The sequence below is a fragment of the Triturus cristatus genome, chromosome 2_1 (assembly GCF_964204655.1).
Source record: "Triturus cristatus chromosome 2_1, aTriCri1.1, whole genome shotgun sequence".
Taxonomy (NCBI): Eukaryota; Metazoa; Chordata; class Amphibia; order Caudata; family Salamandridae; genus Triturus; species Triturus cristatus.
Genome location: NC_140581.1, coordinates 129,518,309 through 129,536,698, shown reverse-complemented (window position 1 = coordinate 129,536,698; position 18,390 = coordinate 129,518,309). Strand labels below are relative to the sequence as shown.

At 49.1% G+C, this 18,390-nt stretch overlaps 1 protein-coding gene across 1 annotated transcript in view; it reads right to left on the bottom strand.

Annotated features, from left to right (window-relative positions):
* Positions 1-558: 558 nt before the first annotated feature.
* Positions 559-18,390, bottom strand: part of KIAA1328 (KIAA1328 ortholog) — an 887,260-nt gene continuing 869,428 nt past the window's right edge. The window contains exon 11 of the mRNA XM_085628933.1: positions 559-1,081. Within this exon, the coding sequence (XP_085485059.1) occupies positions 853-1,081 (229 nt within the window). The 3' untranslated portion in view covers positions 559-852. The remainder of the gene's footprint in view (positions 1,082-18,390) is intronic.

Below are 18,390 nucleotides of genomic sequence, written 5' to 3'. Positions count from 1 at the left end.
GCGCTAAAGCGCTGGCTCAGACGAGACCTAAAAAGGATCAGTTCTGATATCGCCCTCACTGATACACTGCTTGGTTTCCAGTGGGCGGGGGATGTGTGTGGAGGAGTGAGAAGGCCTGAGATCTGCAAATAAATGGTTAACACCGGGTCACATGCCTTCGTAGCCCAAGGTTGTGAAGCTCGATTTTCCACACTCCACACCGTCCACACGTACTATACTAATTTGTATCACCGGAATAATTTACATAGCAAGCAGTCAATTTGCATATACATGGTTATCCTGAATTTCCAGCCTGTTTGCGGCCCTTGAGGGAAACTGGCTGTAGCCCCACTGATTTGCCAGCAGCCGCACAGTGGCATGATCACACGTCGAAGGACAGGGTGTTGATTCGAACTGCTCTTGGCAGCGGGACAGGGGATGCATCAAAGTGCGTGTAACGTTGGCAGCTCGAGGGCGACGCCATCTTTCTCGTTTCGGCTGGACACGTTCTGCTATATCAATATTAAAATGTACTTCCTTTAAAAGACAGCTGGATATTGCCATCAACTTCGTACAGTATAATTGTCAATGCTTTTTTTATTTATAAGAAAAGCTCGAGCACGCTGGATTATAAAAAAAAATAATAAAAATAATTTGGTATCTCACAAACTAAAAAAGTATGTTTGGAACTTGATTTTTTTTAAAAAACAGGAGTGGTAATAGCTATGGTTTATGAACACGCCACTGTTAACCCATTAAGTTAAAAGCGACTTTTAAAATGATTTAAAATGTAATGTAAACAAACCCACTGCAGATAATGGGGCGGGTACTCCTAAAATGAAACCGTACATTAATACTGATGAGTTATGCTGATCAAATAAAGAAAATGTCTTCAAGAATACGGCTCTCCTCCAGCTCCTCGTCTCCTTGGCTCCGTCCCTGCTGGGGGGCGAGAGCCAGGGGGCGTCGGGCAGGCTTGTGCAGGCTCCTGGGGGTCACACTTTCCCCGGTCCAGTCAAATGCTTGTTGGTAGAGAGGCTGATGTCTCTGCGTGGGAATCGGGGTCATGTCGTCCACGAGGTTGAGGAGAGAGGCGTCATACCTTCAAAAACAAAACATTGACGCGTCGTTAGTAAACAGTGACGACGGACAATCTACTTTGCTATCTACTTATAACCAATATCTCAATTTCCTGTGTCTGGAGAGGGGGTACAAATACACGTGGAGCCAAAATAAAAATAAAAATAAAAAAACGTGTAGTATATTGGAAAGTGGTTTCAGTACCTTGGAACCCTTTACCATTTCAAATCAGAACCTTAGTGAATTAAAAAAAATGTAATATAGCACTGTCTTCCAAACCTTAATACAGCATTCTCCCTAATAGAAATAAAATATGCAAGTAACCTTTGTGGTTGTTGAGCAGATGTGAGCCAAGCATGGTGGGAACTGTATGCAGTAAGTCAGAAAACTTTATATGAGCGGCTTAATATAACTGCGTGTGTTTCTCAGCCTAGACTACAATCTTACAGAATACCATTAAGTGTACAGATGTTGCACATGTACAACACTGTTTTCAAAACAAATCAAACAATACAGCTCCCAGTACCTTGCAGACCCAATACTCACTGGCCGACTCCGGGCTATTCAGATACATCCAGGTCCGGCACGCGCTGCGGACCGCACTGCCAGGAGACGCCTCACCACCTGCCAGCACCCCCCTGGAGGACAGACTCCTTGATGGATACCTGCCCGAGCGGGCCATATCTCTGACATACAGAAAGCTGATCAATAACATGCACGACCCCCTTACCCTGCTGAGAGAGAGAGATGGGCGGGGGACGGTATAGAATTAGATGACGAGGGGTGGCAGACAGCTATCTCATCCCCTAAAACAGTTGCAATATCAGCGAGGCTCCGCCTAGTGCAACTTAAAATATTACACAGAACGTATCTAACAGGGCCGCAACTGGTGCACATGGGGAAGCAAACTGATGGCTCCTGCAGACGGGGATGCACCCACCCGGGTATATTTATACATATCATATGGCATTGTCGGATAATTCAAGAATACTGGCAGAAGATACATTCGATTCTTAGTGAAGTCCTGGAGGTTGAACTCCGGCCGGAGGCACCCAGGTGTCTCCTTAATATCTGGGAGCCCACGGACCTCAACGCCTATGCCATACAATGGGTCACACTTGCATGTATGATAGCGAAAAGAAATATTGCGCAGCACTGGGGGGCCCCCCAAGCACCCAAACTTACGGAATGGAAAAAGGACCTTGATTGGTGCATGCAACGTGAAAAATCTGTATACATAGCAAGGGGGTGCCCCCGGAAGTGGTCTAAGATTTGGACCCCCTGGAACTTGTACCGAGGTGAAATATGTACCCCCCCAGATTGGGCGATTCAGATGTCTCCCCTTCCCCGTAACTCCAATGGTAAATGTATACTGTGTACTGATGAACCCTTGTATATGCCATTACCTATGTTGTGCCTCTATGAACCTATGCCTTGTTGTCAAAGTTTTTACAATAAACAGAGTTATAAAAAAAAACAACAAAAAAAAACAATACAGCTCCCACTCCACCCGAGCAGCTCCGCTCCCAGCAGCACATATTCATGTCAGATTCTGAGTCTGGTTAGACATACCTTGCTGGCTGAGACTCATAAGTGCAGCTGTGTGTACAAGGAAAAAGCAAATAGCCCAAAAGCAAAGGAGCTGCCATTAATTAAGGTGATGCGAGTAAGTACAGAAATGGCTGACACTGAAATAGCACGACTAGCTAGTAACGTTACAATAACAGCAGTGCTTCTCAGAGTAATGGTAGTTTTCCTTTCAGTTGCAAACTTTTTTTTATATAAGAACAATTTTTTTTTCTGTGCTTGATATTTTTACCCCACATTCAGCCGCTTCACATTCATCCAACCCCATCGCACGCACCACTACTTCTGTGGGTGTGTATTGACGTCACTGGGCGGTAGCCGCCCTGCAACTATATAACTTTTTATATTGATTGTACTGGTGGCCATCATTCCCTTAACACTTAAAGGTCTCATACACGGTTTCTCATTGGTAACCATTGTTTATTTTTCTTCATTTATGTTTATCGTATGATATGTGTATATGTATCATGAGTTCTGATCGTGCACCGTTAGTTTTCAAAATTCATAAACTATGTAGGATAGTATTTAATATTGGTATAGAAAGATTGCTCTCTCATTAGGATTTGTGTGAACACTTATTAAGGAAAGCACATTTGGTACAAGGTACGACTTGCATCCATAGGAGACTTCAATCGAACATGTCCTACAAGGCAGCCCTAGATGTGGTATCTAGAGAATAAGCCTTTCACAAGAGGTCTGCAGTAACCAGTGTGCTTAGTTTTCATAACCACAACATTTGTAAACCGAGGATGGGGCCTTAGTTTGGGGAGACATATTGTAAAAACAATGTGAAAGAAGAGCCCTCTCGATTTTGTACCTGTAGTAGACCTACAGATGCCGCCTGCTCAGCTCGTCTGCTCTGTCATTCAGGGACCCCACTAGGTGGCTGTTGAGCAGGGAGATGTTCTGCTCGTCGAGCCAGTTTCAAAGGCATAGTGCCCCTCTTCTACAGGATCTAGGGACCAACCCTGCCCTTTTTTATTATTGTGCCACATGGTGGTCTCCACTGGAGACCAGGTGCCTCTCATCTCCTCCTCTACAGGTAACCTTTTCAACTCAGAAGCAACAAGTACATGTCACAAACTTGAGCTCAGGGTGAGGAAGGACATGTAGCCTACTGCAGGGGAAATTGCGCACCCACCCACCACTGCAGTTCCAGTGCAGTCTAATTCAAGAACTGGGTGGATCAGAGAGGCAACCCTGATGCCGGGCCACTGGAATTTGAGATCCCACTGCATGCTACCTAGAGTTTGGGATAGAGTTTGGGATGAGATTGGGACCAAGAGGCCTCAGCGCTATCCCCACGAAGACTAAGGACATTGCGATCATATCCTGCATGTCTTATGCTTGCTGCACTGGAGAAAAGTCTTTAACGTCACCATGTCCAGGACTGTAAAAATAAATGGGATCCTATGCGAGGGGCTCAGGTGTGACTTTGGCTCATTGATCATGAATCCTAAAGACGACAGACGTGTGGCCGTCGTCTCGAGGTGATCCATTACAAGACTCCACTGAGCCCACCTTCAGGAGCTTGTCACTGAGGTACAGGAAGACATGTACCACTGAATGCCGAAAAATGGACACGGTCTCTCGCCATCATTTTTGTAGACACCTGAAGGGTCAAGGTAAGGCTCAAGTGGAGCTAAGTGAATTGAAAGTGGTCTTGGCTTACCTTGAACTGCAGGTAACACCTCTGGGACCACAGGACAGGTACATGGAAATATGCATCCTGCAAGTCCAAGACCAAAATCAAAACACAGTTTTCTGTTTCCAGAGCCAAAAGAACCTGTGACAAAGTAAACATTTTGAATTTGTACCATCACAGAAAGACATTCGATAGGCGAAAGTCAGGAATATGCCCGATGCCTCTGCCCTTCTTGGGGACAAGGAAATAGCAAGAGTAACATAATATCCCATTCCTCTCTTTAAATCTGGTACCCACTCAATGGCACCTTTCAAAAGCAAAAAAAGTAGCGACCTGCATCAAAATTTCAGAGTGTTCTTCCTAAATGCATTAGGGTCTCATTGGATGGGGGGGGGTGATAGAGAGGGGTATTTTGTAAAAAGTAGGGCATAACCCTTTTAGGCGAATTGAAAGACCCTTCTGTCTGACGAGAATGATCTTGGCCTGGCATGGGCAAACTGAAGTCAAACTAAATCCTGGAAGCCGCTGCAGCAGTGGAGGATGAGTCTGAGAAATGCTGTCCCTGCTGAGTTACACTAATTCTACTGGTACCATGCTCATGGTATTGAAAGGAGCCGGTTGGTTGCTGTACAACAGGCTGCGAGGGTTGACAAAGCCTCATTATTTCTGGAACTGGTGGGGAAAATGTTTCTCTGACGTAGATAAGCTTGGGGACTGCGCTGTGTTACTGCTACCTTTTCATCCTTCCAGAGCCTAATCAGCCTTCTCTCCGAGGAACCTGGAGCCTTTCAAGGGACATATATATGAGAGACGCTTGCACATCACCACAAAACCTGGTTGTCCTTATCAAGGGTTTGCTCTAAAAACACTGCTGGTGCCAACAGTCTTGCCAATAGAGTCAGCCGTGTCCAGACAAGAGCACACACTTTGCAGCAAACTGGCCATAATGAATAGTCTAGGCTAACGAGGCCCTGAGATCCTTTGGGGCTGTTGTGTGTAGATTAAGATTCCGTATATAGGTTTCCCGATTTATGCCCTTATATAGGTACAATTCATATAGCCCTTATTTAGGCATAGAAAATCCAGCCCTTATTTAGGCATTGTCCATGCTAACCAAATACAAGCATGGTCTCCTACATCCGTCAATCCACGTCACAACGAGTTCTTGGAAAACCAGACTCTTAAGCCTTTAGGAATTTCCCTTGCTTGGATATTGATTTCTCCAAGGACTCATTTATTATGCATGAACATCTATTCCTTAGGGGTTCATTCATGACGTTTCGATGCCCAACTTTTACGTCAATACAGGCATTCCTAAACACCTTCAAGGTATAAATATACATGCATTTGCCCTGGCAAACCACGGTTTCGGTACTGTCCATTTCGACTGCCTACTTACGGTTCGCCACGACGAGTTCGGAAGGAGATCGAGTTCCCGCCTGATGCACTGACCAGACGCTGTCATCCTCCTCGCAGAGAATCCAGCTCCAGTGTTTCTGACTCCCCTTGCGGGGTGTTAGATATCGAGTCCCGGAAAGAGATTCCAATCTCACACATTCTAAGGTATGGAGCAGACTAGAACTTAGAGAAACTTTTGGCAACTCTTGGCAAAACTAAAACTATAGCTAGCTATACTTTAGAAAACAGCACCTACTTCTTACCTCGTACTACACTTAGGTTAGGTACACTGGGGTAGAACTATTTAGAAGCATCAGATGAGTATTCACATTTTAGCCTGTGTTATTTATGTATGTATTTTATGAATATATGTCATAGCTACAAACCATGCTATTGCAGTTTTATTTTATCTTACTGCTAACCCTGTACGTATTGTACTTCGCATCCTGTCTTACGATTGCAGCAGTTCATATCTCTTGCATGAGAAATAAGACTGTTCAATAAACCCCTTTTTATTGAAACGCCAGTCTCTATTTCTGTGCAACTCTGTAGAAACGAAGCATGCACGATTGACTGAGTGAAACTTATCTATTGTTTCCACGGTTCTGAGATTGTTCCGATTCTTAGGGAAACAAAGTTGTCATGTTTATGCGGTTGTCCGAAACTAATCCTTTCTTGTATATTCGAGAAGTTTCTAGTGACCTCTGAGTTAGCTGGCATACACAAGTAATTAAGTTTAATGTACTCGATAGAGACATACTGACCTCAGTCCTATGTCAAAACTATAGTGTATATTATTCCAATGCGCAGAGCCTATCCAGGTATATAGGAACTACACTACAGGGCGACAGCAAAATATTACAGACCGTGTGCCACAAGGCATATATTTACCACCCTAGCAAACAAATGCCACAAATAGACCTAAGGGTAGACTGGCTGAAAAGAACAGCCTCTTCCCAAAAGCAGGCAACCAATGTCTTCGATTCCCTGTCTGGGGGATGGGCCGCAATGGAGTCCATGCTGACCTCTCATGTTGAGGCTTGAACAATCAGGCTCTCCGGAGTTTGTTTACCAGTGGCAGGTCTGTGCTACAGGACATCTGAATGGCTGACATAAACTTAGCTTAGCCCACACAGCCTTAACAGTATCAGTAAGGGCTTCATTAAACCACAGCAGTGGCTCAAATGCAGTGGGCACTGGATGAAGGATTTCAGCGAGCACATTTGATTGTCTGTAGTTTCCTTCGAACCACCAGTGCAAATTAGGCACTTTCCCCACGAGTTGGCCTTAAGTGAATCTAGCTATGTTTTGGGGAATGTATGTAGTCCACTGGTGTCATGTAAGTTAAGTAGGTCCAGACATATTGCATCATCAGTATAGGGATGGGGGAAGCAACGTGTGCCCTTAACAGTCCTCATCTGTCTCTTTGAGGGACATAGAAGACCTCTTGGACTGGGTTAAAGTCTGAGCTTAACAGCACATGGATTCTCTGCTGGTAACAGTGTTGACGCAAAGGTCAGGTCAGAGTTAGTTTGAATTACAAGTGGCTGCACTTTTGCGATCTCATAGCGCAACAACGGTCGAGATCAGGTAGATGTAATCTCTGGGTTGGAGATACCCGTCAGCACCACTATGGAAGGGACCAGCATGGACCATAAATGCTGGTGCAGAGGTCTGTTCTGGAACCAGTAAGTAGCAGGTACAGAGAGGGCAGACAGCATCGGGCGTACCCAATGGTGGTAGTCTGACTGGAGACATCAGTTGTACTGTATCAATCAAAGTGCACTGAAAATCTGCGGCAAGGCCTCTTTGAAGGCCTCTATCTGCTGCAGGGTCAACAACAGCTAGGGGAGCTCAGAGCATGCAAGAGCCAGATGCATAACCATTTTGGATTCTGGGGACTGTGAAGGGGCGCAACCTCTGTCTTGACACCCTTGTGCCTTCTTATCTGACTTCCGCTGGTGGGATGGGGAGGAGTTACCCATCGTCTTTTTATGCTTATGTTTGAACTTTGACTTACCGGAAGATTACGAGTAGGAAGTTTACTTTTCATGGGAATGGGCCAGTAAATAGGCCCGCAAATAGCAAGTTGACTGTGACCTCTTTTAGTGCTTGGCGAAAGAGTTTTTCCTCCAGGTCTCGGATGGCCTTCATGTGACTGAGGAGTTACACTTGTTGCAGGACTTCGAGTCATGCGCAAGCCCAAGTATCAGATGCAGACATCGTGCTGGTTTGTGACCAACATCTATTTTCTGCAGTCACAGCACAGCTTAAATGCTGACTAGCCTAAGACTAGATCAGATGAAACATTCTTTCCGTTCTTTCGAACTCCACTAGCTTAAAGACACATGGGCATGGGGGCAAGGATGGATCTAGCAGGAAGGGAGCAGATTTAGCCTACGAAACAGTAAACCATTTATTCGGATGGTCAACAACTTCAGAACAATACAAATATTTCTCACTATGTTTTGGGGATATGGTGCGTGGGAAGGAATGCAGAGAGAATGCTCACAATGGAAGACTATGATTAAATGTAACCTTTTCTTCTCTGTGATAGATTTACTTTGATATCCATAAACAGAATAACAGAGTAGCAAGCAAAATAACATTTTGCCCCAGAGGAGGGAACCAAAAGCTTAGATGCGAGAAGACTCCTCAAGTTAAACAACCAATTCAGTACAGATACCTGAAAAAGAAGAGCATCCCTTCTAGAGTTACAATCAATACAGTGCTTAGCGAATGTAAAGACCCAAACTGTAGTTAACCTCTCTGGAAATGTCTGGAATGGAAACATTTCTAGGAAATGCAGCAGTAGTTCCCCCTGTAGAACAGGCTTTAGGGTTATAAAGTAGGAGTCTGTTAGCAATGCATAAGACTACGTATAGTTAAAGTTTGTTTTGGAGTTGGCATACATGTATGCACAAACCCTATAGTAAAAAAAATAAAAAAATACTGATTTGCCCGAGATCCGTCATCTTATCTAGGTAATATCTCATAGCCCCTTTTTACATACAAGTGCTAATGGACCTTTTTGCAGAAGTAAAAGGCTCTGGAAGAAAGATGAGAAGGGAAACTGTCTGGATTGTACAGAAATCTGAGATGACTTTGAAAAGGAAAGAGGAGTGTCTCCTTAATAACTTTTTTGTGGAAGAAAAGCTTGTAACATTTCTCAGTGCAAAGAGCATGAAGCACACTCAACCTTCTGGCTGACAAAATGGCCATGCCTACTTTCAATGACACAGTTTTTAGGTCTTCTTTGTGCATGGACTCAAAAGGAGGGCTCATCTTTTTTGAGAAGACAAAGGAAAGCTGTCAAGGAGAGTGTGGCCTACCATTTGGGGGACATACTTTTCCAAGACCTTGCAGGACATTCTTACTCAAAGGGATAATGATAAAAATGCTTCAGAAGGAACTTTCCTATAAGCAGTGATGGCAGCCAAATGCACTTTAAAAAAAGAGAAATGAAAGGCCAGAGTTTGGCAAACTCAGATGATAAGGTAGTACCATCTCTTAGTGATACATCCCTTGGTCCAACTGTTGCAGGAGTCGTCATATGTAGAATCTCTTCCACATGAACATGTATGAAGGTCCTTTGGATTACCTAGGGATGTTCATGCAGTCAAATGGTAGGTACTCAGGATCCAGGTGGTCAAGCACCGTAGTTTTAAGATGGGGTGGAGATTCTTGCCTGACATTATAGTTAGAATGCGCATGGAGTCTCCGGTGGTGTTGTGAACAGGTGGAACAGGTATAAATATCACCATTGTTTCAGTCAAAGTCATTAGAATCCATATCATCTTGCAATGCATCGCTTTGGTAATCACCTTTTGAAGGAATGTAATTCAAGGAAAAGCATGCACAAATGTCTTTGACCACTGCAGTGATAGGGTAATCACGAAGGATCGGAGAAGCTAGACATGAAGTCATGGCATTTTGTGTTTTTCCCCCCCGGGGCAAAAAAGTCAATATGATGAGCACGCCAGGCATGAAAGATGTCAGGTAGGACAGCATCATTTATGACACACTCATGTTCTTTTTTGAGTTTTATGATGAGATTTTCAGCGATACATTTCTGGAGACCTGGAAGATGCCCCGCAGTCAGAATCTAGTTGAGATCGGAACATGCTTCCCATGAAACGAGCCTGAATCTGGTATGGCCTTACTGGTTCATAGAATGGGAAAATAGGTGGAAGAAATTATTTCAGAGGCTGGTGAACCACCGTCAGTTTCAGAATATTGATATAATAAAGTTTTCACTGCATTGCAACCATGTGCCCTCTACCACCCCAACACCTCCCCCGCATCCACCCACCCTGGTCGGTGCACTTCCGAACCTTGAATCACTGAAGTTTGTAGAGGAGCAGGAGGTTCCTGTTAGAAAATCCCTTGCAGCATGTGTATGTCTTGAACCACCATAAGAGAGATCTGTTTATGCTGCTAGACAATGGATTATTTTCTTGCCAGTCTCCATTCTTCTGGAAAAACTCCTGAAGTTGTTGCGTACGTACTTTGCACTGGGGACCTAGAAGAGGCACAAAATAATGCTGCAATGGAAGGCAAATTTTGCCTTACTGACTGAGATGGAGTTGCAGTCACTTTTCGGGAGGCAATCTTTGAAAGTATACATGACAGACAACACTTATTTTTGAGAGAAGACCTACTGTCTCCTTGAAATCTTGCTGAAAGTGCAGCACTGAACAGGATCTAACTATCCATGCATCCAAGTAAAGGTATACAAAATGCCCTGTTTCAGAGCAGCTGCTGTCACTGTCAACTGGTTGCGATAAGTCTCTATCCTGAAAACAGGGAATTTCTAATGGGTCTTGCATCTAAGTATGTGGAATTAAGAGTTTTGCATATTTATAACTTCATCCAGTCTCCTTGTCGAAAACAGGGGAAGATGTGACACAGCTAACAAGTAAATATCTGAAGTTCATTCATTTGTTGGTGTTAATTTAGATCTAAGTTTAGATCTAGGTTTAGACTACAGTACAAGCTTGGACTTCTTTATTATAATGGGGTGAATGCCTTTGGTTTTCTGAGGTTTGGAAACCCTTTCTTTCAACTTCTTGCACAGAAATTAAACTTTCTGGACGATCCACATATGATGTAAAGGCCTTAATACCCTTTGAAGTATGCAGTGTGAGGATCAATAGAACCAGGGCAGTAGAGGCAGAGAGATGATCATTTTTGGGAGGGAAGAAGCTGTTTTAAGCCCATACTTCTTTGGCTTTTCGGTTTCTGAAATATTTGCTTCTGCAGTGTGGTGCATCTCATCACTGCACATGCTGCTGCGTCTTCTATATTATTGTTCTTCCCCTTTCTAAGGGGCAACAATTTGAACAGCTTTTATTCGGTCTTCATGTGTGGACCTCTTTGTCCACCTACAAAACAAAGGCAATCCAGAGAACGGTAAGTTAAGAATTCTGCTGAGGCGTAAGAGAATTAAGCCTCAGTCAACAAAAGTATCTAATTGAAAGTCTGGGACAGATATCCCATGTAGCCAAGCAAGCTGAATCTTGATCTGCACTAATAGTTTGGTGTAATGTGATCATTCTTCCCATTATGATATCCTTGAATTCTTATCTTATCTGAGCAACAGCTCAATAAAACAATACGATTTCCATAACTCCCTGCAGTATAAACCCACAAGTGCCATCAAAGCTGCAAGCTCTCACGGCTGTTGCAAAGGTAGCACAGACATTCCTCCCAACTGCTTCCATCATTTTACTTTCTTTTTCAGATGGAACAGCGATGGTTCAAACACAGGCACTGTACCATTCTTGGTCGCCAACACCATTAGAGAGTTGGAGTAGAATTTCACAGAAAGAAAGGATCAGAGTATGGATGTTAAGACAAACATACAAAAGAGAATCGCAGCGTTCCCTGACTGCCGGCGGGCCCGCGGGTCTGGCCATACTGGGCTGCATGTGAAGGGAGCGCGCACTGCTGAACCGGCTCTGTCGGGGACGCCGTCTTGGCAGAGCGCGAGCCAGACCTGGGGTGACTACCTGACCCCTGAAGAAGCCGTAGCTCAAGAGGGGGAGAAGCGGAGGTCGGTGCGGAGTTCATGTAAGCCGCGCTGTCATCCTGAAGCTGTGTGTTGGAAGTCTGGGCGACCTCCTGGGTCAGAGACCCCACTTTGCAACCAAGCACATCCACCCAGGCGCAGACGAAAATACAAAGAAGATCACATAGATGCAACAGGCGGGCCTGTAAGTGGCAGCAAGTGTTCTCTCCTGGAGCTCCATCAACAGGACACACTGCATAGCAGTCATCCGTGAGGTGGGAACATCCCTACACAACAGGGGGAACATCTGAGGTGAGAGGACGGAGGTGTTGGGGCATAAAAAACTCACTTTAACGCAGCGTGTACCCGCTTGGAGAACTACTGGGATCTGGTGAAGACTCTACAAACCGCAATAGGCCTGGAGGAAATCAGAGACTGCGTCAGCCACTTGCTGACCTGCCCATGCCACCCACTTACCAAAAACCACAGTCAAATACCTGGCAGTCCCTGCACCCATACAAAGGGACGTCACACCGCCACTGGGCATCATCTCAACCTCAGTAACATGGGAAAGCACAAGACAAAACAAGCAAAGCTGACGTTTGACAGAAGGCTTACCCGTCAACGTAATAACAGCTCAGGCGCTGACTCCGATACAACAGACATGGAAGAAATTCCGCCATAAGACAACAACATTCGTACTATATTGAAAGATGCCAAGGCCAGCCTGATAGCCATAGACTCTAAACTAGACCTCCTCACCTTGCGCCTGGATCACGTAAAGCAACGCGTAGATAAACATGAAACCCGGATAGATGTTCTCGAAAACAGAGTCTAAGATGCGTAGGACCTTCAACAGAATCAAAGGAACAACTACTACAGATGGACAAAATACTTAATGTAATCAAGGCTAAAAATGAAGATTCACGACGCAATAACCTACGGATCACAGGCATACCAGAAACCAATCACATAACTAATATGGAGGACTTTGTTGAAACTCTACTACGTGACCTCTTTGGTAAAGATCTCTCAGTTGTATTCACAGTCGAGCACGCCCATCGCTCCCTGGCCCACACCGTGTCCTATCGTGGCTCGCCTGATGAACTACCGAGACTTGATTCTGAAGCTGGCTTGTAAACGTGGCTCAATCCAGTACCAAGGAAACAATATCTTCTCCTATCCGAACTTTACCCCGCTGGTCCAGGCAGCTCGGAGGGAATTTGTCCCGGCAAAGTGTATACTGCAACAAGCTGGTGAGCCTTACGCCCTCCTCTACCCGGCCAAGCTGCCGTGTTACCCATGATGGAAAACCGCATTTCTTCACAGATGCCAAATCTGAGCTCAAGTTTGCTAAACACATAGGAGGCCCCCACAGATGTCAAGCGGCAGCCGGGTGGTCCCTGGACTGGGCCAGCCTGAGTGACGATGAATAAACGTGCAACCAAGGAGACAAGTCAGAAATGTTAATGTTGGACCCGGCCTCGTGGCGTGGCCCATCCAGACCCGTAGCGACACCAAACTAACCTCTACACCCCACACGACCCTGACTAACGTAGCCTACCCGACCCAGAACCCGGGGCTACCCACGTCCTCCCCTCCATCTTCCCGACACCGGGCACCCTTCCCCTTCCATTGGCCTCGTGGCCTCCAGTGACCCGGCCCAGCACCCCCGATGGCCGCCCTCGACCCAAGCGCAACCCCGGCCTAGTCACGCCATCCCGGCTGGGGGGAGAGAGAGCTCCTGGTGAGCAGGAGTTGGAGGAGTAGTTTCATTCACACCTGGCCTCCTCTCAAGAGATAGTTTCGATCGCCCTCCGGCCACCCTGAGGGCTGGCTCCACGCCTGCTGCGTGTCTGGGATCCCTCCCGACCCCGCTTTGAAAGGATCAAAGGGCCGCGTGGCAGGAACCCCCAACACCCGACCCCCAGGCGCTAAGACCCCTGCCCGTGAGGACTCCGGACATCAAAGAGGAGTCACCCTATAACAAGTTGCGCTCTGGGACCCTCTGCAGGTGAATCCTGGAACGAACGAGCCCTGCTGACGTGGTTGCGGCTGAAAGAACATCCTCCCAAAATCCGGCGGAACTCTTGGAACCTCGGTGAGCCCTGCAGACAGCGTCACGGCTCCACCTGGCAGAGACGGACTTCTGCCTAGAAACATCCGAGCCCTGCTGACGTGGTCGCGGCTCCCCTTGCACCCTTGAGAACTCTGAGCCCTGCTGAGCGACTCGCGGCTCCTGGAAGATTGTCCGACCTCCGACACCCTTACTCGAGCCCTGCAGGTCGGGTCGCACTCAAGAGACATTTTGGTCCGGTTGGGCCCCAAAGATCGTCTCGTATCCCCCGGCTCGAGGATTGAGAGCCGTGCGCCGGATACGCTCCCGCATTGACCCATATCCTAAGACTGTCCCGCTACCCCTACCCCAACCGAGACTTTGTGAGCCCTTGCTCTACTTGTACATACGCCTCTGCGGATCATAAAGATCCTGATATTTCTAGATAAAGCATACGTACTTCAGAATCTACGGTGTGGTGTCTCTGTGTTGCATAGTGCTAAATCAGCGTGTACGATCTTAGGTACGGGACCCAGTCCTGAGGGGGTCTCCTGCCAGTGCTCGGCTACTTCTCCCGGAAAAGGTGGGGCGCAGGGTGGTCAGGTACATATTCTGTCCTTCCCTGAGGCTGGCCCTTTTAACATTGGTGGCAAGCGACGGGATCCGAGCCCACAATCTAGAGATCGTACAGCGAACGGCTGACGCACTACCGAACAGAGACGGCAGAAGAAACCACCATGAGCACCGCTGAAACCGACGTGAGTGCTACGTTTTGTGTACAGCGGTTAGAAGAATACACACACAAGGAGCTGAAATAATTTTGCAAACAACGGAAGATCGCTACCACTGGTCTGAACACCAAGGAAGACATGCAACAAGCCCTGAAAGCCTGGGTGGAGTCCGGAGCCTCCCTTCCCCGACTGGACGAAGTCGGTGAGGAGACAGAGCGGGCGGACGAGCTCAGGAACTTCCCGAGAACAAGCAATAACCCCCAGGCACAAAGCAACGCAACGGATGGGGGCTGGTCCCCGGAAGACGTCACAGACAGGGAAAGGGACCGAAGTCATGAACTGGAAATGGCCAAACTGAAAATAGAAGGCGAGATAAGGCTAGCCGAAAAGAGGCTAGCGGTGGAACAACTCCGAGTACAAGGAGAGCTAGAAGAAAAGAAGTTGCAACGGGAGCACGAGGAAAAAAAACTTCAGCTGGAGCACGAGTGCAGCTTGAAAGAAATAAAGTTCAGAGCAAGGAGCGAAGGAGCTCGACCCCGGGGGGCCAAGAACCCGCACCTCTGGGGGAACCGAAAGTCCACATCCCTAAGGATGTGGTCAAAGAGTACTATCGAAATGATGACATCCAGCAGTGGTTCAAAGCCTACGAGGTAGCCATGACCTCCCACCGCGTCCCACAGAAGGACTGGGGGGCCGGGTTGTGGGGTCGATTCCTGAGCGAAGGACGGGACACCCTCCTCGACCTACCGGCCTCCGTGCAAACATCCTACAGCCACATGAAGGAGGCCCTCCTCACGAAATACGGCCTCACCCCCGAAATGTATCGGCAGCGGTTCCGGGACTGCCGAAAGATCCCAGGCACCACCTGGGTGGAATACGTAAACTTTTACAGCCGAGCGCTGGAAGGGTGGATCAAGGGCAGCAAGGTAACCACCTTCGAAGAACTGACCGACCTCATTGCCTGGGAACACTTGTCCACGAACTGTTTTGTAGAACTACGCCAGCACCTGCTCGACAGCAAGCTCGCCGACCTGAGGAAGCTGGCCGTCGAAGCAGATCGCTGGGTAAACACCCGGGTCCCCCGGAACCCCGTAGGAGACTACCCCCGCAGCCATCAAGGACCTCCCCGTCAGAGAGGGGGGGGGGGGAAATCAAGGGAAACAGAGGGAGTTCCCATCTGGGCCCCCGCGTAGCCCTCCGAGTAACCCACCGCCGGGGTTCCCAGCTCCTCCGCCAGGCAGTGCCGCCACCCCCGGCAGACAAGGACACATGTTTCCGCTGTCAACGGCTAGGGCATTACGCCAGCGACCCTCAGTGCCCCATGGCCCAGAAACCCCCACGACAGCTCCCCCAGCCCGACACATGGCCACCGTAACCCTAGGGGAGGAGTTTGAGGACCCCGAGGGATGGGAACCTGCAGCCATGGCCCTAGTCTCTCTAGGAGATCGAGATATGATTCCCGGGGCACCCCTACCCGCAAACACCAAGAAGTACCGCCAGCTCGTAAAGGTCAACGGCCACCCGGTGGAGGCCCTTCGCGACACCGGGGCGAGCATCACTGGTGTCCTCAGCCACTTAGTCCAGGCGGACCAGATCCTCCCAAATGTCTTTTGCCCTGTGATAGCTTCCGACAACACTGAGAGTTTGTGTAAGGCGGCCTTGGTACCATTCGAATGGGGGGGGAGTAACCGGAACATTGAGGGTGGCTGTCTGAACCGCACAACCTGTAGACTGCCTCCTGGGGAAACAACCTGGAAAGTTCTCCCTGGAGACAGGTTGAGCGCAAGACCCACCTCGGGATGATGGGTCTAGCAGAATGGGCGTGTGCAACCACCCGATCCATGGTGGCCCGACTACCCCCCCGCGGGGGAGTCGAGGACGAAGCCCCCAGCACCCCCTCCGTTGACCAAGCCGGAGATGACCCTGTTGAACCTCACGCCCTATCCCCAGGAGGAGAGCCCCACGCCGACGACGGGCTCGTCCAGCCCGACCACGCGCAGATCACGGAGTTAGGTGATCTGCCCGAGTTGGCCCAGTGGCGCCACGAAGGGGGCCCCTCCCGAGAGGAGTTCTGCCAAGAACAAGCGACCTGTCCTTCCCTGGTCGGACCCCGGCAGCAGGCCGTAGCCCAAGCCGCGGGCGACCAAACGGGAACCCACTTATTGTATTGGGAGAATGACCTCCTGTACAGTGAACAGCGGTCTGCCGAGCTAGGGTCAGCCCAGGTGCTGGTGGTACCCCTACGCTTTCGAGACTTCCTCCTGGGCTTGGCCCATGATGTACCCCTGGCTGGCCACTTGAGCCAGGACAAGACCTACCACCGTCTAGTAACGCACTTTTATTGGCCAAAAATGCGAGCACACGTAGAGGCCCACTGCAAGTCCTGCCCCACGTGCCAGGCCAGTGGTAAAAGTGGAGGGAAGCGCAAGGCTCCCCTCCAACCCTTCCCAGTCGTCAGTACCCCCTTCGAGCGGGTCGGAATTGACATCGTGGGGCACCTGGATCCCAAGACCGCCCAGGGTCACCGCTTTATCCTCGTCCTAGTGGACCATGCCACACGATACCCGGAGGCCATCCCCCTCCGCACCGTCACAGCCCCCGTGGTGGGCCGGGCCTTAATGGGGATCTTCTCCCGGGTAGGGTTCCCCCCGAGAGGTCATGAGCGACCGAGGCACCAATTTTATCTTAAAATATATGAGATCCCTGTGGCAACAATGTGGAGTATCTTATAAATTCACTACCCCTTACCATCCCCAAGGCAATGGCCTAGTGGAGCGGTTTAACCGGACTCTGAAGGGGATGATCATGGGTCTTGCGGAGCCCCTGCGGCGTAAGTGGGACGTCCTTCTCCCCTGCCTCCTGTTCGCCTACCGGGAAGTCCCCCAGAAGTCCTTGGGGTTCAGCCCGTTTGAATTACTGTATGGGCACCCAGTCAGAGGTCCCCTGAGCCTGGTCAAAGAGGGATGGGAGACGGCACCCCGGGACCCCCCGCAGGAAGTGTTCCGGTACTTGTTGACTCTCAGGAACCAGACTCGGAAGTTCCGAGAGCTGGCCGAGGCCAACCTCGAGGCGAGCCAGGAAGAAATGAAGCGCTGGTACGACCAAAATGCCACGCTGGTCGAGTTTCAGCCCGGCCAGCAGGTCTGGGTGATGGCCCCAGTGAAGCCGTGCGCCCTCCAAGACAAATGGACCGGGCCCTTCAAAGTGGTCGAACGAAAAAGTCAGGTGACATACGTGGTGGACATCAAGTCCCCTCGGAACCCCCTTCGGGTCCTTCACGTGAACCGCCTCAAGCCTCACTTCGTGCGGACGGAGTTGAGCTTGCTCCTGGCCACAGACGACGGGGCAGAAGAGGAAACGGAGCCTCATCCCGACCTCTTGCGGGCCAAAGAAAAGGACGGCTCCGTGGAGGGGGTGATCCTCTCCCCCTCCCTCACACCCCTACAACACGAGGACTGCCGCCGGCTCTTGGGCCAGTTCTCCGACCTGTTCTCCCTCGTCCCCAAGGTCACCGACTGGTGCGTCCACGACGTGGACACCGGAGACAGCCCACCGGTACGGCACCGAGCCTACCGCGTCCCCGACCGAGTCCGGGCCTGCATCCAGGCGGAGGTATCGAAGATGTTATCTCTAGGGGTGATCGAGCCCACAGACAGTCCTTGGGCCAGCCCGGTGGTACTAGTCCCGAAAGCAGCTGCCCCTGGTGTTGCCCCCGAACTACGGTTCTGCATGGACTACCGGGGGCTCAATGCGGTCACCCGAGCCGACGCTCACCCTCTCCCCCGCGCAGATGAGCTCATTGACCGCCTTGGGTCTGCTGATTTGACCTGCGGATACTGGCAAATTGCGCTCACGGAAGGCGCCAAGGAGCGGTCCGCCTTCTCCACTCCCGATGGGCACTATC